The sequence below is a fragment of the Nicotiana tomentosiformis genome, chromosome 6, assembly GCF_000390325.3.
Source record: "Nicotiana tomentosiformis chromosome 6, ASM39032v3, whole genome shotgun sequence".
In the NCBI taxonomy this organism is placed as follows: Eukaryota; Viridiplantae; Streptophyta; class Magnoliopsida; order Solanales; family Solanaceae; genus Nicotiana; species Nicotiana tomentosiformis.
Window position 1 is genome coordinate 3,944,906 of NC_090817.1, and position 18,767 is coordinate 3,963,672.

Sequence of the window (18,767 nt, forward strand, 5' to 3'; positions counted from 1 at the left end):
CTACTTCAGGTAAAATCTATTTTCCACCGTCCTCTTCATATAGAAGGTTTTTAATTTTTCCCACATGCCTTTAGTTGTGGTTTCTATAGAAACTTCACGTAAAACCTCATTTGAGAAATATAAAATGATACCTACTTTTGCCTTTTGTCTATGATGGCAAACTCTTCGTCCGTTATTTTATCCGACTTCTTCTCCTTTCATTGTAACGCCAAGTCTAAGCCATCCTAATCCATCTTTAATTGCCACATTTTGAAGTTTGCACTTCGGTCAAATTTCTCAACATAGGTCTTTGTTAGAGTCATTTTGGCTATTAAAACTAACCCGGTTAGATCCGGCTCTGATATCAATTTATTAGGATCGGGAATCCGGGTAGTGCGGAATTTAGCCAAACAGCGGTATAATGACAATAACAAAGACAATGGAAGTTGATAACAACGACAATTAAAGTATATAAATAAGACACAAATTTAACGTGGTTCGGTCAAAGTGACCTACGTCCACAAGCGGAGAAGAGCAATTTAGTATAACAATAAGAGTACAAAAGAGAGTATAAAATTAGAGTAAACACTCTAATTAATCCCAAATACCCTAAGAGAATAACCTCATAAGATCACTCCAAAGAAAGGGTTCACACAAGTGCTTCCCAACACTAACTCTCATACAAAATACTCTTAATAAAGGAAGAAAGGAAGAAACAAGAATTAAAGACAAGTCTTGTTGGTGTATTTAAAATGAACTAATTGCCTTCCTTTTTATAGGCAAAAAAGTCTTGGCCTCTTAGGTGTAAAAGAAGAGATACAACTTGTGCAAATGATGTCCACCACATAATGCAATATTTTTGGGTTCCAAAGAATATTGCCAACAAAGTCTACACTTTGCAAAGATGCTTATGCTTATGTGAGATGGACTTCATTAGCTAAAATATTGGCCATAATCACACACTGTCAATTCTGACTACCTTCAATGTCTTTTGAAACTGAGTTTGAACAAAGACAAGGAACTGTTGTAGAACAACACATACATCAGATTTGAGTCGTAAAAGAAAAATCCATATCATTCTAGAGAAGTCATCAACATCAGTCAAAAAATATCTGTTTCCATCAAATGTAGCAGTTTTATAAGGTCCCCATACATCAACGTGTATCAAGTTAAAACAAGTAGTAATCTTAATGCTACTAGAAGGAAATGTCAGTCTAGTTTGCCTAGCACAAGGGCAAACACTGCACTTATTTAGTGTAACTACTATGCTTTCCAAGCTGACTGGCAGCAGTTTCTTTAGTACTTTAGTTCACACGTGGCCAAGCCTCAATGCCACAAAGTTATATCTACAACTTCTCTTCCTTGAGCTGCTAGTGTAAATACCTTATTGGTCCTTGCATTGTGTCTATGCAACAAGTACAACTCATTATACTCCTTACCAATCGCCTTCACCTTCCCAATGGAGAGATCCTGAAATACACAAAAATCAGGAAAAAACAGGCAGAACACCATAGATCCCTGGTTGCCTTAGACACTGATAGAAGGTTATACTTGAATTGTGGTATATGAAGTACATTCCTGAGGTAGTTGTTATCAGATATAGAACTAGTTCCAACATGAGCTACATGGGAAATGTATCTATTTGGTAGAAACACTTTCCTAGGCACAATAAGTTCACTAATTGAAGACTTATTGAGCAAGTTAACATCAGATACCATATGATTTGTGGCTAATGTATCAATGATCCAATCCGACTTACTATCAGACAATAAGAAAACACTACTTGTACCTGTTGTATTGGCACTAATAGTTGAAGGGGAAACCTTGTGCAAGAGTTGTACAATTTGATCATACTACTCCTTGGTAAATGTACATGCATCAAGTCAAGGGTTATGATTCTGAACACCTAGATGAGTGGGTTGAACCTCTCTTTGAGCATGCTGAGTCTCCATGTACTGACCAGTCACCTGAGCTGACATCTTTTGAGTTGGAGAATGTACATTGATTGAACTGGTTTCAGTTACTGCATTGTATGCACTAGAGCCACCAGCTCCCCCTTTCTTCTCTTGTATTTGAAGTCTTATGGATATCCTACTATTTTGTAACAATTTTTCTTTGTATGTCCTTTCATCTTGCATACCTCACAGTAGAAATTGTAATTTTTCCTAAACTTTTGATTTCCTCCAGTTTTAGAGCTATATAGAGTAGTAGAATCATATCTTCCTGGGTTTATATTAGGAGGGGAAGCACCCAGAATACCAGAGTTAACATCAATAGCCTTTTGGATTTCATCACTGATAAGCATAGCGTATGTTTGATTCACAGTAGGTAATGGGAACATGAGTAAAATCTGACTTCTAGCTTGAAGATAGTTGGCATTTAGGCCCATGAAAAATTGATACAGCTTCAGTCTTTGGAGAAACACCACACAATCTTTAGACTTAGAGCAGTCACAATCAGGTAGTGGCACTAATGCCTCAAATTCATCCTACAGATCTTTTAACTTTGAGTAATAGGCAAAAATGGACAGAGTACCTATGGTTAAGATTGCAATGCCAGTGTGTAAATTAAAGGATCTAGAACTATTAACTTTGTCAAATCTCTCACGTAACTCCTTCAAGAGTGTTTGAGCATTCGTAGTGTATGCAATTTCACTAATCAAGTTCTGAGCAACATAATTCATTAACCAGGACAGTACTATTGCATTGCATCTCTCCCACTGGTACCAGTACTTCTCACGAAATCGTTCCTTCTTCCACTTGCCATCTACCATTCTTAGTCTGTTACGACCTAGTAGAGCAATTCGCATGGATCGATATCACAGGGAATATTTGTCTGTACCTGCCAATTGAAAAGAAATTAGAGAGATTCCACTAGTATCGCTAGGAGCGAGGTATAGTGGTTAATTGGACAGAATTGTGATTCCTTCTTCAAATTCATTGTCTGATGACATCTGAGAAGTAATTTCTGGTGTGACAGTTGTGGCTTCGTGACTGAGATCGTCAATCGCCATTGTTGAGCAATTTCAATTTCAGTTGAAACTATTTGGAGCTTGAAGAATTGATGCAGAGACGAAGAGAGATTTGTAGGAGGAGAATAGGATCAATTCACGAGCTTGGAGACGAAGCTCTCTGCTCTGATACCATGCTGAGATCCCTGCATTAATGGCGGAATGAAACCCTAGATTTAGAGAGAAGAAAAAGGAAGTAGAAGATGTTTTAGAGAGTTGAAGAAATGAACTGTTTCATTCATCTGTAAACTAACTAAGAGCTAGCTTATATACACTATTTTATTAAGCTAACTAACTTTCTAATAACTGACTATAAGTACAATTAAATAGACTAAACTACCCTGTATATTTCTACACATAACTAAGTCACTTCTTGCTTCTCAACAATTATCAAGAAATTCTATTAGGTACGATCAATTTAGCGATGAAGTTTATAGGTAATTCCAATTTTTTGGTAGTGAATGGAGACTAAAAATGGAAAGCTAAAGGAAGATGAAAAAAAGAGAGAGATGCCAATTTGAATGTACTGTGTAAATGCAAGTAAGATTTAAGTTATATATATTGAAGTGCAAAGATTATCTAAGAAGATCCACTGCTAGAAATTCGGCAAATATCGACCAGGGTCGACCGACCAACTTTGGTCAAAAAATCAATTTTTAAAATATTTTATTTTTTAATTTTTTTTACGAGACCGACCAACTTTGGTCGATTTTCTTTGGCGCAAAAATGCGGGAAACTATTTTTGAGTCCTGCGAAATTTATTTTTCAAGAAACCGACCAACTTTGGTCGATTTTTCAATTAAAATAAATAAAAATTAATATTAAAAAAATTGACCAAAATTGATCGGTTAATTCGGCCAGTCATTTAAAAAAATCGACAAACTTTGGTCGGTAATTTTACTTTTTAATAAAACCGATCAACTTTGGTCGGTTATTTTCGTGCTAAAATACAATTAAAGAGTATAAATCAAATAAAAGACAATTTTAAAATAAAATGCACTAATGGTCTAGTGGTAGAATAGTATCCTGCCATAGTACAGACCCCGGTTCGATTTTCAGATGGTGAATCTTTTAATTACATAATTAAAATACCGACCAACTTTGATCAGAAAAAACCAACCAACTTTGGTCGGTTTTTCTTTTGCAATATTATTTTTTTTGAATTTAATTGACCGACCAAAGTTGGTCGCTAATTTCCGACCAACTTTGGCCGGTATGCCTTTCCGACCCCTAAAATACCGTCCACACGTAAATGGTCGCATTTTGGTCGGTTATTGGCCATTACCGACCAACGTTGGTCGGTTTTTATCGGATTTCTAGTAGTGATCTAACAACCTAAACTTTTGAAAATCTTGAAATTTGTATTCAATTTGACTTTATAATTAGTGTAAATTATCATAAGCACTAATATATATATAGTAGAATAATTACTTCGTTAGCTGTAGTACTGTACCTGCATGAAAATCATGGAACTAGTAAGCTTATATTGATAATGTTTGTTTTGTCTGATATTGAATGGATGCCTTAAAATTTTAACCTGATGACACAATGTCTTGTAGAAGATCCAACAACCAAAGCCCCTGAATTCAACTCAATGCACAAAATTAAATTTTAGAAATCCAACAACCTAAACCTTTTGAAAATCGTTAAGTGAGGTTTTATTTCATTAGTTGTGGTCATGTACCTGCATTTAATTTCTGCAAGTAGTTAAGATTATATGTATCATGTTTTTCTCTTCTTTTTTTTTTTTTTTTTTTTCCGTTTCCCATCCGATATTTGATACCCCATTGGGGTCAGATTAATCTGGAGTCCCACTGCATAAGACCTATTAAAAGAGGAAACATTTCTTATAGATTTTTTTTCATTCCCAGGGCTATCGTGTTTTTCTTCGATAATAAATGGATGCCAGTTTTAACCTCCATCCTGATCAGAAGTCACAATTAATGTAAGGAGAAGTAGTTCTCGCAAATTGGTTGGCATTTGTGCAGGCTTAGGAACATCGAATAATTTAGTACCTCTGATTAACTTTGAAATTAAATTTATTATAGCAAAGTAGTATCTTGCTGTCAATACTTTGCGTTCCTTCAGTATTCTTATTTTAGCTTCTTTACTCTTTTATTTTTCAAATCTGTTTTGAAAATACTTTTCTTCACTCGAGAGTCTATTAGAAATAACTTCTCTATCTCACGCAAGATAGAAATAAGATTTGTGTACACCATACTGTACACTGAGTATAATATTGTTATTGTAGAGCAAAAGTAGTGTATAGTATACTTTTTGAAGTCCAAAGAGCAGCCATCCCTTATTGTTTGACCTATTAAAACTACCTTGGGGGACCTTACTCACCATTTGTAATGGGTATTCTTTGTTCAATGGTATTGTATGTCATCATTGGCATAGTAATTAAAAAGGGATTTTTAACCATTATAAAAAATTACCATGCAAAAATTATAATGCATCAGCCTTTTTTTATGATGTCTTAGGCGAATTCAGAAACGTACATTAATCTTGTAAAGTGCACCAAAATAGCTCAAGAAAACTGAATTGAAGAAAAATGACTGCCAACTTTAACTAAATTAATGCATCAAGTCGTGCAAATAGTAACTACAAAAATTTATTATTTGCAACCAATTGGCAGTGTGATCACTATGATTAGGTCTTGAGAACGTATTAATTCAAGTGAACGAATTCAGAAAAGGTGAGGAAAGAAAAGGCAAGGAAGATGACTTTATGAGATGATTATTAGATTAATTATCTATTTGAGACGGAAGCGGAGACAAAATATGGCTTTTATCGGTTCACAATTTCAATCTTACTTAGTTCTCTCTACTTTTACTGACATAACATTTTATCTGTCAATTTGACCTTTTTCACGGAAACATATGATATCAACAGAGTAGCTAAAAACAAAGTGGCAAACAATATGAACTATATCTATTATTGATGGTAAAAAGGGGAATGCCGGGGAATCTTCTCTGCCACTTAGTTATCTCAATTTTCACAATAGCATCTCCAACCCTCCCTATTTCTTCATAATGGGGCAATTTTTGCTATAATGAAGCTCCAATATTTAACGATCCAACCGATCGTTTCGACTTTTAGAACCCTGTTTTCCTAAATAAAACTCCCCGAATGTATTTTTAATAATTTATGACTTGCGGGGATGGTTGATTCGGAATTTAGATGTGTTTGAGTTGAAATCGGAACACTTGGTTCCTTAAGTTAACCTTAAAATGCCAAGTTTGACTTCGGTCAATATTTTGAGAAAAACGACTCCGGAATCGGGATTTGACGGTTCCAATAGGTTCGTATGATGATTTTGGGCTTGGGAGTATGTCCGAATCAGATTTTTGATAAACCGGGAGCGTTTTGACGCTTAATAGTAAATATCAACTATTTGAAGGTTTAAAATTCTTTAAATTTGGTTTGGAGTAGGATTTTGAGTAATTGAAGTCCGTTTGGAATTTCGAGTTTGAGAATAGTTTCGTATAGTGATTTAAGACTTGCACGCAAATTTTCGTGTCATTCCGAGTAGTTTAAGTATGTTTCGGCGCATTGGAAGTAAATTAAAGAACTTGAAAATTTTAAGTTTCAATCAATTTGGTTTGGGGTGTGATTCTTAGATTTGATGTTGTTTTACACATTCCGTGAGTTTGAGCGAGTCGGTTTTATGATTTCAAACTTGTTGGTTTGTTCGGGCGGGGCCCCGGAGGCCCCGAGTGTTAAACAGACGAGGCTCGGATCAATTTAGAAATTTTGAAGAAGAGCTGAAGCCTTCTGCTTCTGGTACGTTCGCACCTGCGCTTGGACAGCCGCATATGCGACTCTTGCAGATGCGAGGTTTATGCGCAGAAGCGAAAAAGAGAAGGGGAGGTCTGCCATCGCAGGTGCGGAATCTCAGGCGCACATGAGAACGCGCAGATGCGAGGCTTGGCAAGCGAGAGAAAACTCGCACCTGCCACTACTAGAAATTCGCTAAAAACCGACCAAAAATACCGACCAACGTTGGTCGGTTATGGCAAATTAACGACCAAAATGCGACCATTACGGTGTGGACGGTGTTTTGATGGTCGGAATGGCTTACCGACCAAAGTTGGTCGGAAATTACCGACCAACTTTGGTCGGTATATTAAAACGACCATCTGACAAGCTTAATTACTTACCGACCAACTTTGGTCGGAAACATATTTTATTAATTTAATTTTACCGACCAAAGTTGGTCGGTTTAACTAAATTATATTTTTTTTATTAATTATTAAAATTAAAAAAACCGACCAACTTTGGTCGGTAATTGAAAATATATATTTTTTAAAACTATTTAAAATTAAATATTACCGACCAACCATGGTCGGTAATCTCAACAATGCAAGAAAAATACCGACCAAAGTTGGACGGTAGTGTTGAATTCTGGGAATTCAATGTTCATTAACCGACCAACTTTGGTCGGTATTTTGAAATAATTTATTTTTTTTAATTAAAAACCGACCAACGTTGGTCGGTTTTTTTGGGATTAATTTTGGCATAAAATGCCTGTTTTGGCAGCTAAACTACCTGCCAGCATACCAATACAACAACACAACAACAACAACAACAACATAACAACAACAACAACAACACAACAACAACAGCAACAACAACAACAACAACAACAACAACAACAACAACACAATAACAACAACAACACAACAACAACAACAACAACACAACAACAACAACCAAAACATTCAATAAATACTTTAAAACTAACAAATTAAAGTTCAATTGAACATAAAAATCCAAAACCAAGTTAAAACTAATTACAACTAGTTCAAAACTGGTTCTATTTGTCTAGTTCAAAGTATATAAAAGTCAAGGGGTATTTTGTACAACATCATCATCACCGTCTGATGAACTTTCATCTACAAGACGATATAGAGAACGGTCTTGTGGAGGACGGGAAGCACGATCACGGGGAGGACGGGAGGAACGATCACGAGCAGGGCGGGAGGAACGATCACATGGAGGTCGACCCTCTGGAGATGACTCACGAGATCGGGGCAACGGAAAAGCTCCACTAGATAGGAGAGTTCTGATCTGAGCTTGCATGCCAAGGAATTGAGCATCTCTAAGCCTTTCTCTTTCCTTGGCCGCTTCTAGCTCTGATGTGAGCTTTGTCACTGTCTCCCGCATAGCGGAGAGGCTCTCCCTATTAAGTTGCTCGCCTTGCGAGGAAGTCCCTATTCCTCGCATTCCACACTTATAACGATGGAAGTTTTTAGTAGGAAGCCCGTATACCTTCCCCCATTTTGGACCGCCAACAGACTCCAACCATATTCTTTCAGCATCCTCGTCCGAAGGTTGGGTGGGCTCACCCGATTCACCAGCTGGATGACTACGGATGAATTCCTCCACGTTACTTTGGTAACGACCCTATATTATTTTAAATTAAATCAGTATTTCAAGTTGTTTATAAAAGTAAATTATAATACTTAAATAAAATTGAAAGCTTACATATGCAGTCAAGGCCCGGTCCTCGACCCACCTATCTTGATCCCTCTCTTTCTTCTTCTTCACAACATGTGTCTCCTTGAATAGCTCATCATGACTCATTGGACGCCCATACTTCTTTTCCTGAAAATAAATTAATTTAGTTAATAAACAGAATAGATATACTTAGAAAAGTAAAATAATTTAAGCAATTACGTACCAATCTTCTTTTTATTGTCCCTAGGCTGATCGCACCTCCAGTGTGCAAGGAGCCTCCCTTCTCGGATGCGCGAGCTTTCTTTCCTTTTTCGCTCCTCTCTAAGAACTCTGCGGTAAGCCATTGCCTTTGCAAATCATTCCACAAATTCTCAAGTAACCAGCCAGGCCTCTTGTTCTTCTTTCTAGCATCCGAGAAAGCATCCGCCAATCTCTTGCGAGCTTTATGATGAAAATTTGTAGCCACTTCCGCGCTATAGCGGTCTTCCCATACACACTTGCTCTGTATTTCAAAAGTTAAATATTAGATGGAAACATCATAAATATAAATTATTAAACTGTTTAAAAGAACATTTATACCTTAAATTGATTGAAAATTTGCTCCTTCAGTGAGAATGGGCAATCAGTCCAAGTCGCATAAGGGCCATCATAAAGCTTTCTGATGGCATTGGTGATTATCCTCGTAGTCTTATTACCCGGCCTGAACCTGCAATTTAACAATAAAAACACATTAATATCTTAGTAAAAATGTTACAAATCAATAGACGCAAAAATAATGAATAACACTTACCCATCACCCTCAGGGACTATGATGATCCTGCCATATCGATCATAATGCACTACCTCGTCATCACCATCCGAAGCATGTGTATCAGAGGCATGTGAAGACGGTGTAGGCGGGTCAGAGCTAATGCCTCCCAGGCGAAGGCCTGCAATAGATGGAGTCGATGATGAAGATGGTTGCGATCCCTGTGACTGCGACATAGCTGGATGCGACCCAAGTGGATGTGATACCGATGGCTGTGACCCGAGTGGCTGTGACCCGATTGGCTGTGACCTGAGTGGCTATGACATGGGTGGATGCGATCCATGTGGCTGTGATATGTAGGGATGTGATTCATGTGGATGTGATGCAGATGGCTGTGAGGCAGCTGGACTGTATGTCGCACGTATAGTCCTGTGGCCCTGTGATGGAAGACTGGGTGTCTGAATGAATGTGTACGGCTCGTGATGCTGTGGCAGCTCAGTATAGTCGTGTGGTGGAGGATAAGACATAGGCATCTCTGAAAAGGGTGGACAAGAGAGAGTATTATTTTCTACCCTCCTCTTTCCCTTCCTACCCTTTTCTCGACCCCGAGAACTAGTAGGGTCATTGTTACCTTGACCCTTGCCTGTCATCTGCATAATATAATACATATTTAGATTGAAACATATAAGAAACTAGCTATAAAACGAGAGTGCTTTAAAAAAACAACTTTTTAATCCTCATCGACGTATTGTTCCTCGTCCGAGAATTCTTCGTCCTCACTTGTTTGAGCTTCATCAGTTGATTCCTCGTCCTCATTTTCTATAATTGTTACTTCTTTCCAATATGCGTTCAGGATGTTCCAAATCATTTTCTAACTGATCGTCCACTATTTGGTGAATATTGGAGATATCGTTTTGATATGCAACATCTAACACATTCTCGACTTCCACCCTACCTACAGGCTTAGTTTTTATTACAACCCACCAATCGGACTTATTCCGCCGCAATGGATAAGGAGCATAATACACTTGCCTAACGTTATGTGCAATTATGAAAGGATCATAGCGATCATACTCCCTCGTATGATTAACCTCAATTATGTTGTATTGGTTGTGTACTCTTGTACCTCTTGTTGGATTTGGGTCAAACCACTTGCATCTAAAGAGTATCAATTTCTTATATGGCCAACCTGTATATTCTAGTTGTAATATTTCTTTGACCACACCATAATAATCAATATCTCCAACTTGGTTGCCATCACCACCTTGAACCCACACCCCGCTGTTGTTGCTATTTTTATTTTTAGAGCAATCCTCTGTATGAAACTTATAACCATTCACTACGTACTTAGACATTGTTGTGACCTGAAGCCCAGGTCCCCAAGATATATCTTTCAAAAATTAATTTACACCATTATTTGGATTATTTACCTACATAGAGTTAAAAAAGTCATAAGTTAGCACAACTTATGAATCAATTTTTATACATTCACTACATATGTGTATATATATACACACTTACAAACTGTTTGAACCACGTATCAAATCTCGTATATACAGCATCATAGCCAAATTGACCCACGAAGTGACTGTGACATATCAAATATTTTTAGTAGTTGCATCAATATGTAGTCACAGTAAATTTTACATTTTGATAACTAATAAATCAATACTTACTTGAGAAATGGTACAACTTCGGGACAATTTAGCAACACATGAAGTGTAGCTGACTTGTACTCCATATCACTCAAACTTCTCTTTCTAACATCCTTAGAACATCGGCCTGGTTGATTGAATATGGACATTGGTGGATATAATGGATCATTCACACATTCGACTGTGTGCCTATTGGGCCTATTCCTAGAACATGGCACGTTACTCTCAAAATAATAAGAACAAAAATGTGCAGTTTCCTTTGCAAGATAGGCTTCGCATATAGATCCTTCAATCTTATTCCTCTGCTTAACAAATTATTTGCATTTGCCAATTGTCCTACATAATCTCATGTTAGCCAATAACATTCAAATAAAATAGAATATTACATCAAACTTATAATATTACCTCTCAAAGGGATACATCCATCTGCATTGAACAGGCCCTCCAAGTCGTGCCTTGTGTACAAGGTGTATTGGAAGGTGTTCCATCACATCAAAGAAACCACATGAGAATATTTTTTCCATCTTACTAGAAATTACACGGATGTTCTGGTCCATCCGAAGTAGGTTTTCTTCCCTTAATGTGGTAGAACACAAGTCTTTGAAAAACAAACTAATCTCTGTGATGGGTTTCCAGATTCTTTCAGGCAAACCACAAAATGCAATAGGCACTAAGGTCTCCATGAAAACATGGCAGTCATGACTTTTCAAATGGCTCAACTTCCCTACCTCCATATCTACTTTTTTTCCAAGATTCGACGCATAACCCTCAGGCATCTTTAATTTCGTAACCCAATCACAAATTTGTCGTCTTTCCTCCAAAGTGAATGTGTAACTTGCTTTGGGCTTGAACACCTTACCATTGTTTGCTGTCTGCAAGTATAATTCAGGCCGCCTGCAATATTCTTGTAAGTCCATTCTAGCCTTCGGGTTATCTTTTGTCTTACCTTTAACATCCATCACTGTGTTGAACAAATTATCAAAATAATTCTTCTCAATATGCATGACATCAAGGTTGTGTCGGAGAAGATTATCCTTCCAATAAGGCAACTCCCAAAATATACTCTGTTTCGTCCAATTATGATTAACACCATATCCGGGGAATCTATAAGGTGGAGCCTCAGTAACTTTACTGAAGTTCTGGACCCTCTCCCAAATTTCCTCACCTGAAAGTATCGGAGGTGGAGAATCATATTCCACTTTATTCTTTTTGAATGCATTTTTCATCCTTCTAAACTCATGATCATCAGGCAAGAATTGACGGTGACAATCAAACCATGATTGCTTTCGGCCATGTTTCAAAGTGAACGCTTTACTATTTTCCATGCAGTAAGGACAAGCTAGCTTCCCAGCAGTCATCCACCCAGACAACATTCCATACGCAGGAAAATCATTAATAGTCCACATTAAATTAGCACGCATATTAAAATTCTGCTTGGTTGATATGTCATATGTTTCAACACCATCATACCACAATTGTTTTAGCTCATCAATCAAAGGTTGCAAATATACATCAATCAAACTTTTCGGATTACGTGGACCGGGGATAATACAATTTAAGAATATATATGGACTAGTCATACACAACTCAGGTGGTAGATTATAAGGTGTAAGAAAGACAGGCCAACATGAATATGGTGTCGCAGATATAGAAAAAGGCGTGAAGCCATCGGCACACAGACCTAACCGAATGTTCCTTGGTTCACTAGCAAAATCTGGATATGTCCTATCAAAGTGCTTCCAAGCTTCTCCATCTGAAGGATGACACATAACACCAGGTGGTCTTCTATTTTCAAAATGCCATCTCATATGAGGAGCAGAACTCATCGACGCATATAACCTCTTTAACCTAGGTATAAGAGGTAAATAATGCATTGCCTTGACAGCGACCATATTCCCGCTGGAAAGCCTCTTGAAACGAGGCTTTTCGCAAAATTTACAACTGTCTAAAGTTGCATCATCTTTATAATATAACATGCAACCATCTTCACAACAATCAATTCTCATTGACGAAAGTCCTAACTTAGAAACCAATCTCTTCGCCTTATAGAAATCACCAGGTAAGTTGATATTAGGGTCAACTAGTTCACTCATAAGGTCAATGAAACAGTCCATGGCTGCTTGAGAAATATTCCAATTAGATTTGATACTTAGTAATCTAACTGCAACAGACAGCTCAGAGTGCGGACTTCCTTCACGTAGTGGACGACTAGCTTCCTCTAACTGTTCATAAAAACGTTTTGTGTCATCATTAGGAGTTTGTTCAATATTTTCATTGGGCTCACCCCCAAAAGCATCCGCAACCATATCCTGAATTCTAGAATCAAGATTTGTATTCTCCACCGACCTACTACTTTCACCAACAACCATGTTATGAAATATCCCACGGCTACCATCGATCTCTCCATGATTAGTCCACACAAAGTAATTCTCTATAAACCCCTTCCTATAAAGATGAAGCTTAACTTCCTCCGATTTTTTAAACTTCATACAATCGCACCTGACACAAGGGCACCTAATTACTCCTTCACTTTGGTATGGTGGAAGTGACATTGCATGTTTAATAAAGTCATCAACCCCTTCTACAAAATCCTCCCGCAATCCCCGCCGATTAGGATAATTTCTATTGTACATCCAAGTACGATGTTCCATCTATACAAATAAAACAAGAACAAATTAATTTATTCTACAATTATAAATTAATTATATCTTTTTTAGTTAATTCAAGATAATTATTTTTTCCTAATTACACCTATTTATATCCTAAAAGTTCAATTCATATCCAAAAGGTCCAATTCGTATCTTAAAAGTTCAATTCACAAGAACAAATCCTAAAAACTAAAATTTCAATTCATATCCTACGAGTTTAAACATAAACTAACTAAACTAAAGAAATTCAACCCATACCCTAAAAGTTTGATTCACAAGAACAAATTAATTTATTCTACAATTATAAATTAATTATATCTTTTTTAGTTAATTCAAGATAATTATTTTTTTCTAATTACACCAATTTATATCCTAAAAGTTCAATTCATATCCAAAAGGTCCAATTCATATCTTAAAAGTTCAAATCATATCCTAAAAGTTCAATTTATAAGAACAAATCCTAAAAATTAAAATTTCAATTCATATCCTACGAGTTTAAACATAAACTAACTAAACTAAAGAAATTCAACCCATACCCTAAATGTTCGATTCACAAGAACAAATTAATTTATTCTATAATTATAAATTAATTATATCTTTTTTAGTTAATTCAAGATAATTATGTTTTTCTAATTACACCAATTTATATCCTAAAAGTTCAATTCATATCCAAAAGGTCCAATTCATATCTTAAAAGTTCAATTCATATCCTAAAAGTTCAATGCACAAGAACAAATCCTAAAAACTAAAATTTCAATTCATATCCTACGAGTTTAAACATAAACTAACTAAACTAAAGAAATTCAACCCATACCCTAAACTAAACTAATTCATAAATAATTGACTTATTAACAAAACTAATTATTTAATAAAACTAATTAACAAAACTAATTAAAACAAGGCCTAAACCCTAATCCTCAATAAAATGCAATGTTCAAATAATTGAAACACTAATCAATTGAAACTAATTCATAACTAATTAACAAAACTTGGAAATAATAAATAAATGAGTTGTAATTCAAAACCTAGAATTTGTAGGAGATGGAGAAGGAGATCGAGGGGCGGCAGTGGCAGTGGCAGCGGCGACGGCACGGAGACGGCGATGGCGCGACGACGGCGAGAGTGAGGGCTGGACGGCGAGGGGGAGGCCTGGACGGTGAGGGGGAGGGGCTGGGAGAAGGAGAGAAGGGAAGGAAGAAGAGGGAAAAATTTCAGAGAAATGGAGGTTTTTCCCGTTTTTTACTTCTCTGATTTTAGAATTACCGACCAAAGTTGGTCAGTAATTTTGGTCGGTACATTAAGTGCTGACCGTTTGACCAAAAACCGACCAACTTTGGTCGGTTTTTTTATAAAAAAAATTTAAAATCTTTAACCGACCAACGTTGGTCGGTAATTTTAAATATAAATTCTTAAATATTATAAAATATTTTAAATAATAAAATAATTATTAAAATTTAAAAATTGGATCCAAATTACTGACCAACGTTGGTCGGTAATCCAAATTTTTTTTGTCTGACCAGCTATTGACCAATTTACCGACCAACGTTGGTCGGTATTTTATTTTAAAAAAATATAAATATTTTTTTTCCCCAGTTTGCGTCCAACCTGGACGGTTTTTGGTTGCATTTTTTGACCGACCAACGTTGGTCGGAAATAGTTGGTCGGTTTTTAGCAGATTTTTAGTAGTGGCTTTTCTGCAGGTGCGGAAGCCGCAGGTGCGGTACCTTTTCCACATGTACGAAAATCACTGTTGAGCAGAATGGTTAGAAATCGGGGCTCAGACATTTTGAGCCCATTTTTCCTTTATTTTCGGGCGATTTGAGAGCTTTTGAGAGAGGAATTTCAACTAACAACTTGGAGGTAAGTTAATTCTACACATCTTGAGTTAAATAATAGATTATAGGTAGATTATAACTAGTAAATCTTACAAATCAAAGATTTAGATGAAAAACCTAGATTTTTATAAAAATGAGTTTTTTACCACGAAAATAGTTATGGAATTGGGTAGAAATTATATATTCAAGTTCTTGAGATTATGGGTAACGTTTTCATCCAAAAATTTTCAGAATCCGAGCACGTGGGCCCAGAGTAAATTTTAGGAATTTTACCATTTTGTATAAGGTAGTTTATTTAATAGATAAGTTTCGAATCATTTAGCATATATTAATTATTTTGTATAATATTTGGATAGTTTCGGATTTTTCGGCATCGAATCGAGAATTCAATGCGACGTGGTAATCGGAAAGTGGACTTTGAGACAAGGTAAGTCTCTTGTCTAATCTTGTGAGGGGAAAATTATCCCATAGGAATTAAATTGAATATTGTTGCTAATTGCGGGGGCTACGTACACACGTGGCGACGGGAGTCCATGCGTAGCTACTATAAATGCTAAAGTCCGGGTAGTTTAGGACTCAAAGCATGAATTACTTGTGTAAATTATATTCCTTGACTAATTAATATTAATTGATATATATAAATATATTGTAAATTGTTAGATAAAGATATTAAAGGATGAAAATTTCAGATGCTTGATTTTCTGTTTAAATCAATTAATTGTTAAAAGAAATTATTTTCCTCCTGAATTTATCTTATAATAAATATACTCTCCTTCCGGAGGTACATAAAAATGTCCTCCTTTCTTGTGGAGCGGGCCGAACGCCTCGGCAGGATAGATGCATCTATGGATCGCGTCGCACGTCCCTCGGTAGTGTACACGACACTCTGGGTCGGGCCGTACGTCCTCGGCAGAAATCGTACTTAATAATAATAATTACACAATACCTTAATTTTTATTTCAGCTTGCGAAGGTAATTGATAAATTGGAAGTTAAGAAATTATTGTTATTCCTGTAAACGAGACTAATTGATAAATTAAAAATTTATTGAAATTGAATTGCAGCTTGCAAAGCTATTTGATAAATTGAAAGTTTTATTGAAATTGCATGATTTAATTAATAAATTAGAAAAATTATTGCATTTGAAGGATTTTTATTATTTCTGCTAATTGAATAAAATTATTGTTAACTCTGTGAACGATGCTGATTTGAATAATTATAATTTATTTCAATTATTATTATTGACCCATAGTGAGTGTCAAAGTCAGTTATCTCATCTTTACCGCTTCGAGATTAGGCTTGATACCTACTGGGTACACATTATTTTCGTACTCATACTGCACTTCCTGCACATTTTATTGTGTAGGTACATATATGTATAGCAGCCTTGTGGGCGCAGAGGTGTGGTTAATAATTGTGGGGACATAGGAGAATTGCATTCTATATTACGATCCGCAGCTAACAGAGTCTCCTTCGGAGTTATTATATTTTCCTATCTAATTTGTATTCTGGACAGATGCTGTATTTTATTTTTAATTCTCTAGTAAATGCTCATGCACTTGTGACACCGGATTTTGGAAATGGTTATGAATTGTTTAGAAATTTAGTTGCTAAAAATATTTATCATTTACTCTATGAGTTTTATCTTTACAATTTCACTGAAGAAATTTTTTTATTTCAAAAATACTAAAACGGGTAGCTAAGTTAATGGTTTATGGTTGGCTTGCCTGACAGTAGTGTCCGGCGCCATCACGACTTTTTGAATTTTGGGTCATGACACAATGCTCCCCCATTTTTGCATCCAAAATGGGGATGAATAGTGTTACTCCAAATATAGGGTGACACTATTCATCTCTTCCATTACTATTCATGATTATTATTTTTTAATTATTTAACTCTTTTAATTTATCTCTTTATATATACCTAATTATATTTATGTAATATCTTTATAATATTAATTTTACATCTTAACTTTGGCGTACAATTTTGATAAATTAATTTTTGTGCATTTATTATTTTTATGTAAAATTGTAAGTTAATTTTATTATAAGTTATAATTGTACAAAAAATATATAATCATCTACTTTAATATAAATAAGAAAATAAAATTTAAATGAAGATAATAATATAATATTGAAGAGAGAAAAGAATATTAAATAGAATATTTTTTTTTAGAGTAAAAAATAGAATAATGGTTGGAGTAACTTTACTGTATTTTAGAGTTTACTGCATTTTGGAGGAGAAAATGGAAGTAAGGGTTGAGATAGGCCTTAATTATTCAGAATTCAGAAAATTGATCAACCATAAAAGTCAAGCAAATCAGAAGAATAAAATAAATATAGAAACAGTCACCTTTCTCTAATTCAGAATTCAGAATTCTGAAATTGATAGAATTAATATGGTAAATTATCAATCTTTCTATTCCATGAAGAAATTCAAATAATTAAAGAATTCCAAAAATGGATCTAATGTCTTGTCAATAATGTCAAACATCCAATGCAGAAAAAAATAAAATTCAGAAGATGTTTTTCTTTAGGCAGTTTGGTGCACGAAGCACCAGCTTTCACACAGGAGTCCGGAGAAGGGCCGCACCCAAGGAGTGTGGTATAGGCAGCCTATCAGATGTAAGCATCAGTGGTTGATTCCACGATGAACCAATGACCTATAGATCACATGGAGACAACTTTGACGTTACTCCTACGCTCCCCTCAAAATTCAGAAGATGTTAAAAATCCATAATATTCAAAAAGTTTGATATAGCAATCAAAATGTGCAACAAGTACTGAGAGAATTCACATGGATAATGCCAAATTCTTAGAGTTGTATTACTTATTAGCATCTAACAGAAAGAGAAACATTCTAAGGCAGTTTCTAGAACTTACCCCCGAGTGAAATTTTAATAGTTCTTGATTGGCTACCTAAACATCTTTCATGACAGGACTATGCACCAAAAAAGTCCTAAGTTCACCATGTTTTCCCACAGCTTTCTTGAACTTTCAGAGCTTAATCTTATCTCATATCAATAACTCAATTGCTAGAGATGAAAATTCAGAGGGAAAGAAGTTCAAGAAAGCTGTGGAAAAGCATGATAGGACTTCAAGTAAAGCTAGTAAAAGGATATGAAACAATAAAGAGAGGAATGGAGAGAATTGTGAAGTGAAGTGAAGTGAGAAGCAATGCCCATACAAACTAAACAAATTGTCAAGGACCACAATAGCATATATAATTTGTGAAAACAACTTTATAGAGAGGGTTTCAAATACAAGTGGCTACAAAATGCTGTTTTTTTTCCATTTATCTAAGTATTAGTAGGCAAAATTATACACACTGAGATGTGTGCACAAATTGGCGGCTCAGATACCACTATTATTGGGAGAAAAAAAGAAAAACGATCCAAAATACCCCTCTATTATCGAAATATTTTAATTTT

The 18,767-nt window shown here is 35.6% G+C and overlaps 1 protein-coding gene and 1 long non-coding RNA gene across 2 annotated transcripts; both read right to left on the reverse strand.

The window, feature by feature from the left end:
* Positions 1-934: 934 nt before the first annotated feature.
* LOC104113050 (uncharacterized) lies at positions 935-2,752 on the reverse strand. The gene is made up of 5 exons (XM_070178111.1): positions 2,570-2,752; positions 2,120-2,467; positions 1,554-1,802; positions 1,313-1,449; positions 935-1,202 (listed from the first exon to the last, which is right to left on the reverse strand). The coding sequence occupies exons 1-5, from the start codon at positions 2,750-2,752 to the stop codon at positions 935-937; spliced, it is 1,185 nt and encodes a 394-aa protein (XP_070034212.1).
* A 14,978-nt stretch (positions 2,753-17,730) lies between these two features.
* Positions 17,731-18,513, reverse strand: LOC117280307 (uncharacterized). The gene is made up of 2 exons (XR_004510821.2): positions 18,220-18,513; positions 17,731-17,999 (listed from the first exon to the last, which is right to left on the reverse strand). It is a non-coding gene; the product is annotated as an uncharacterized lncRNA (long non-coding RNA).
* Between the last annotated feature and the right edge of the window lie 254 nt (positions 18,514-18,767).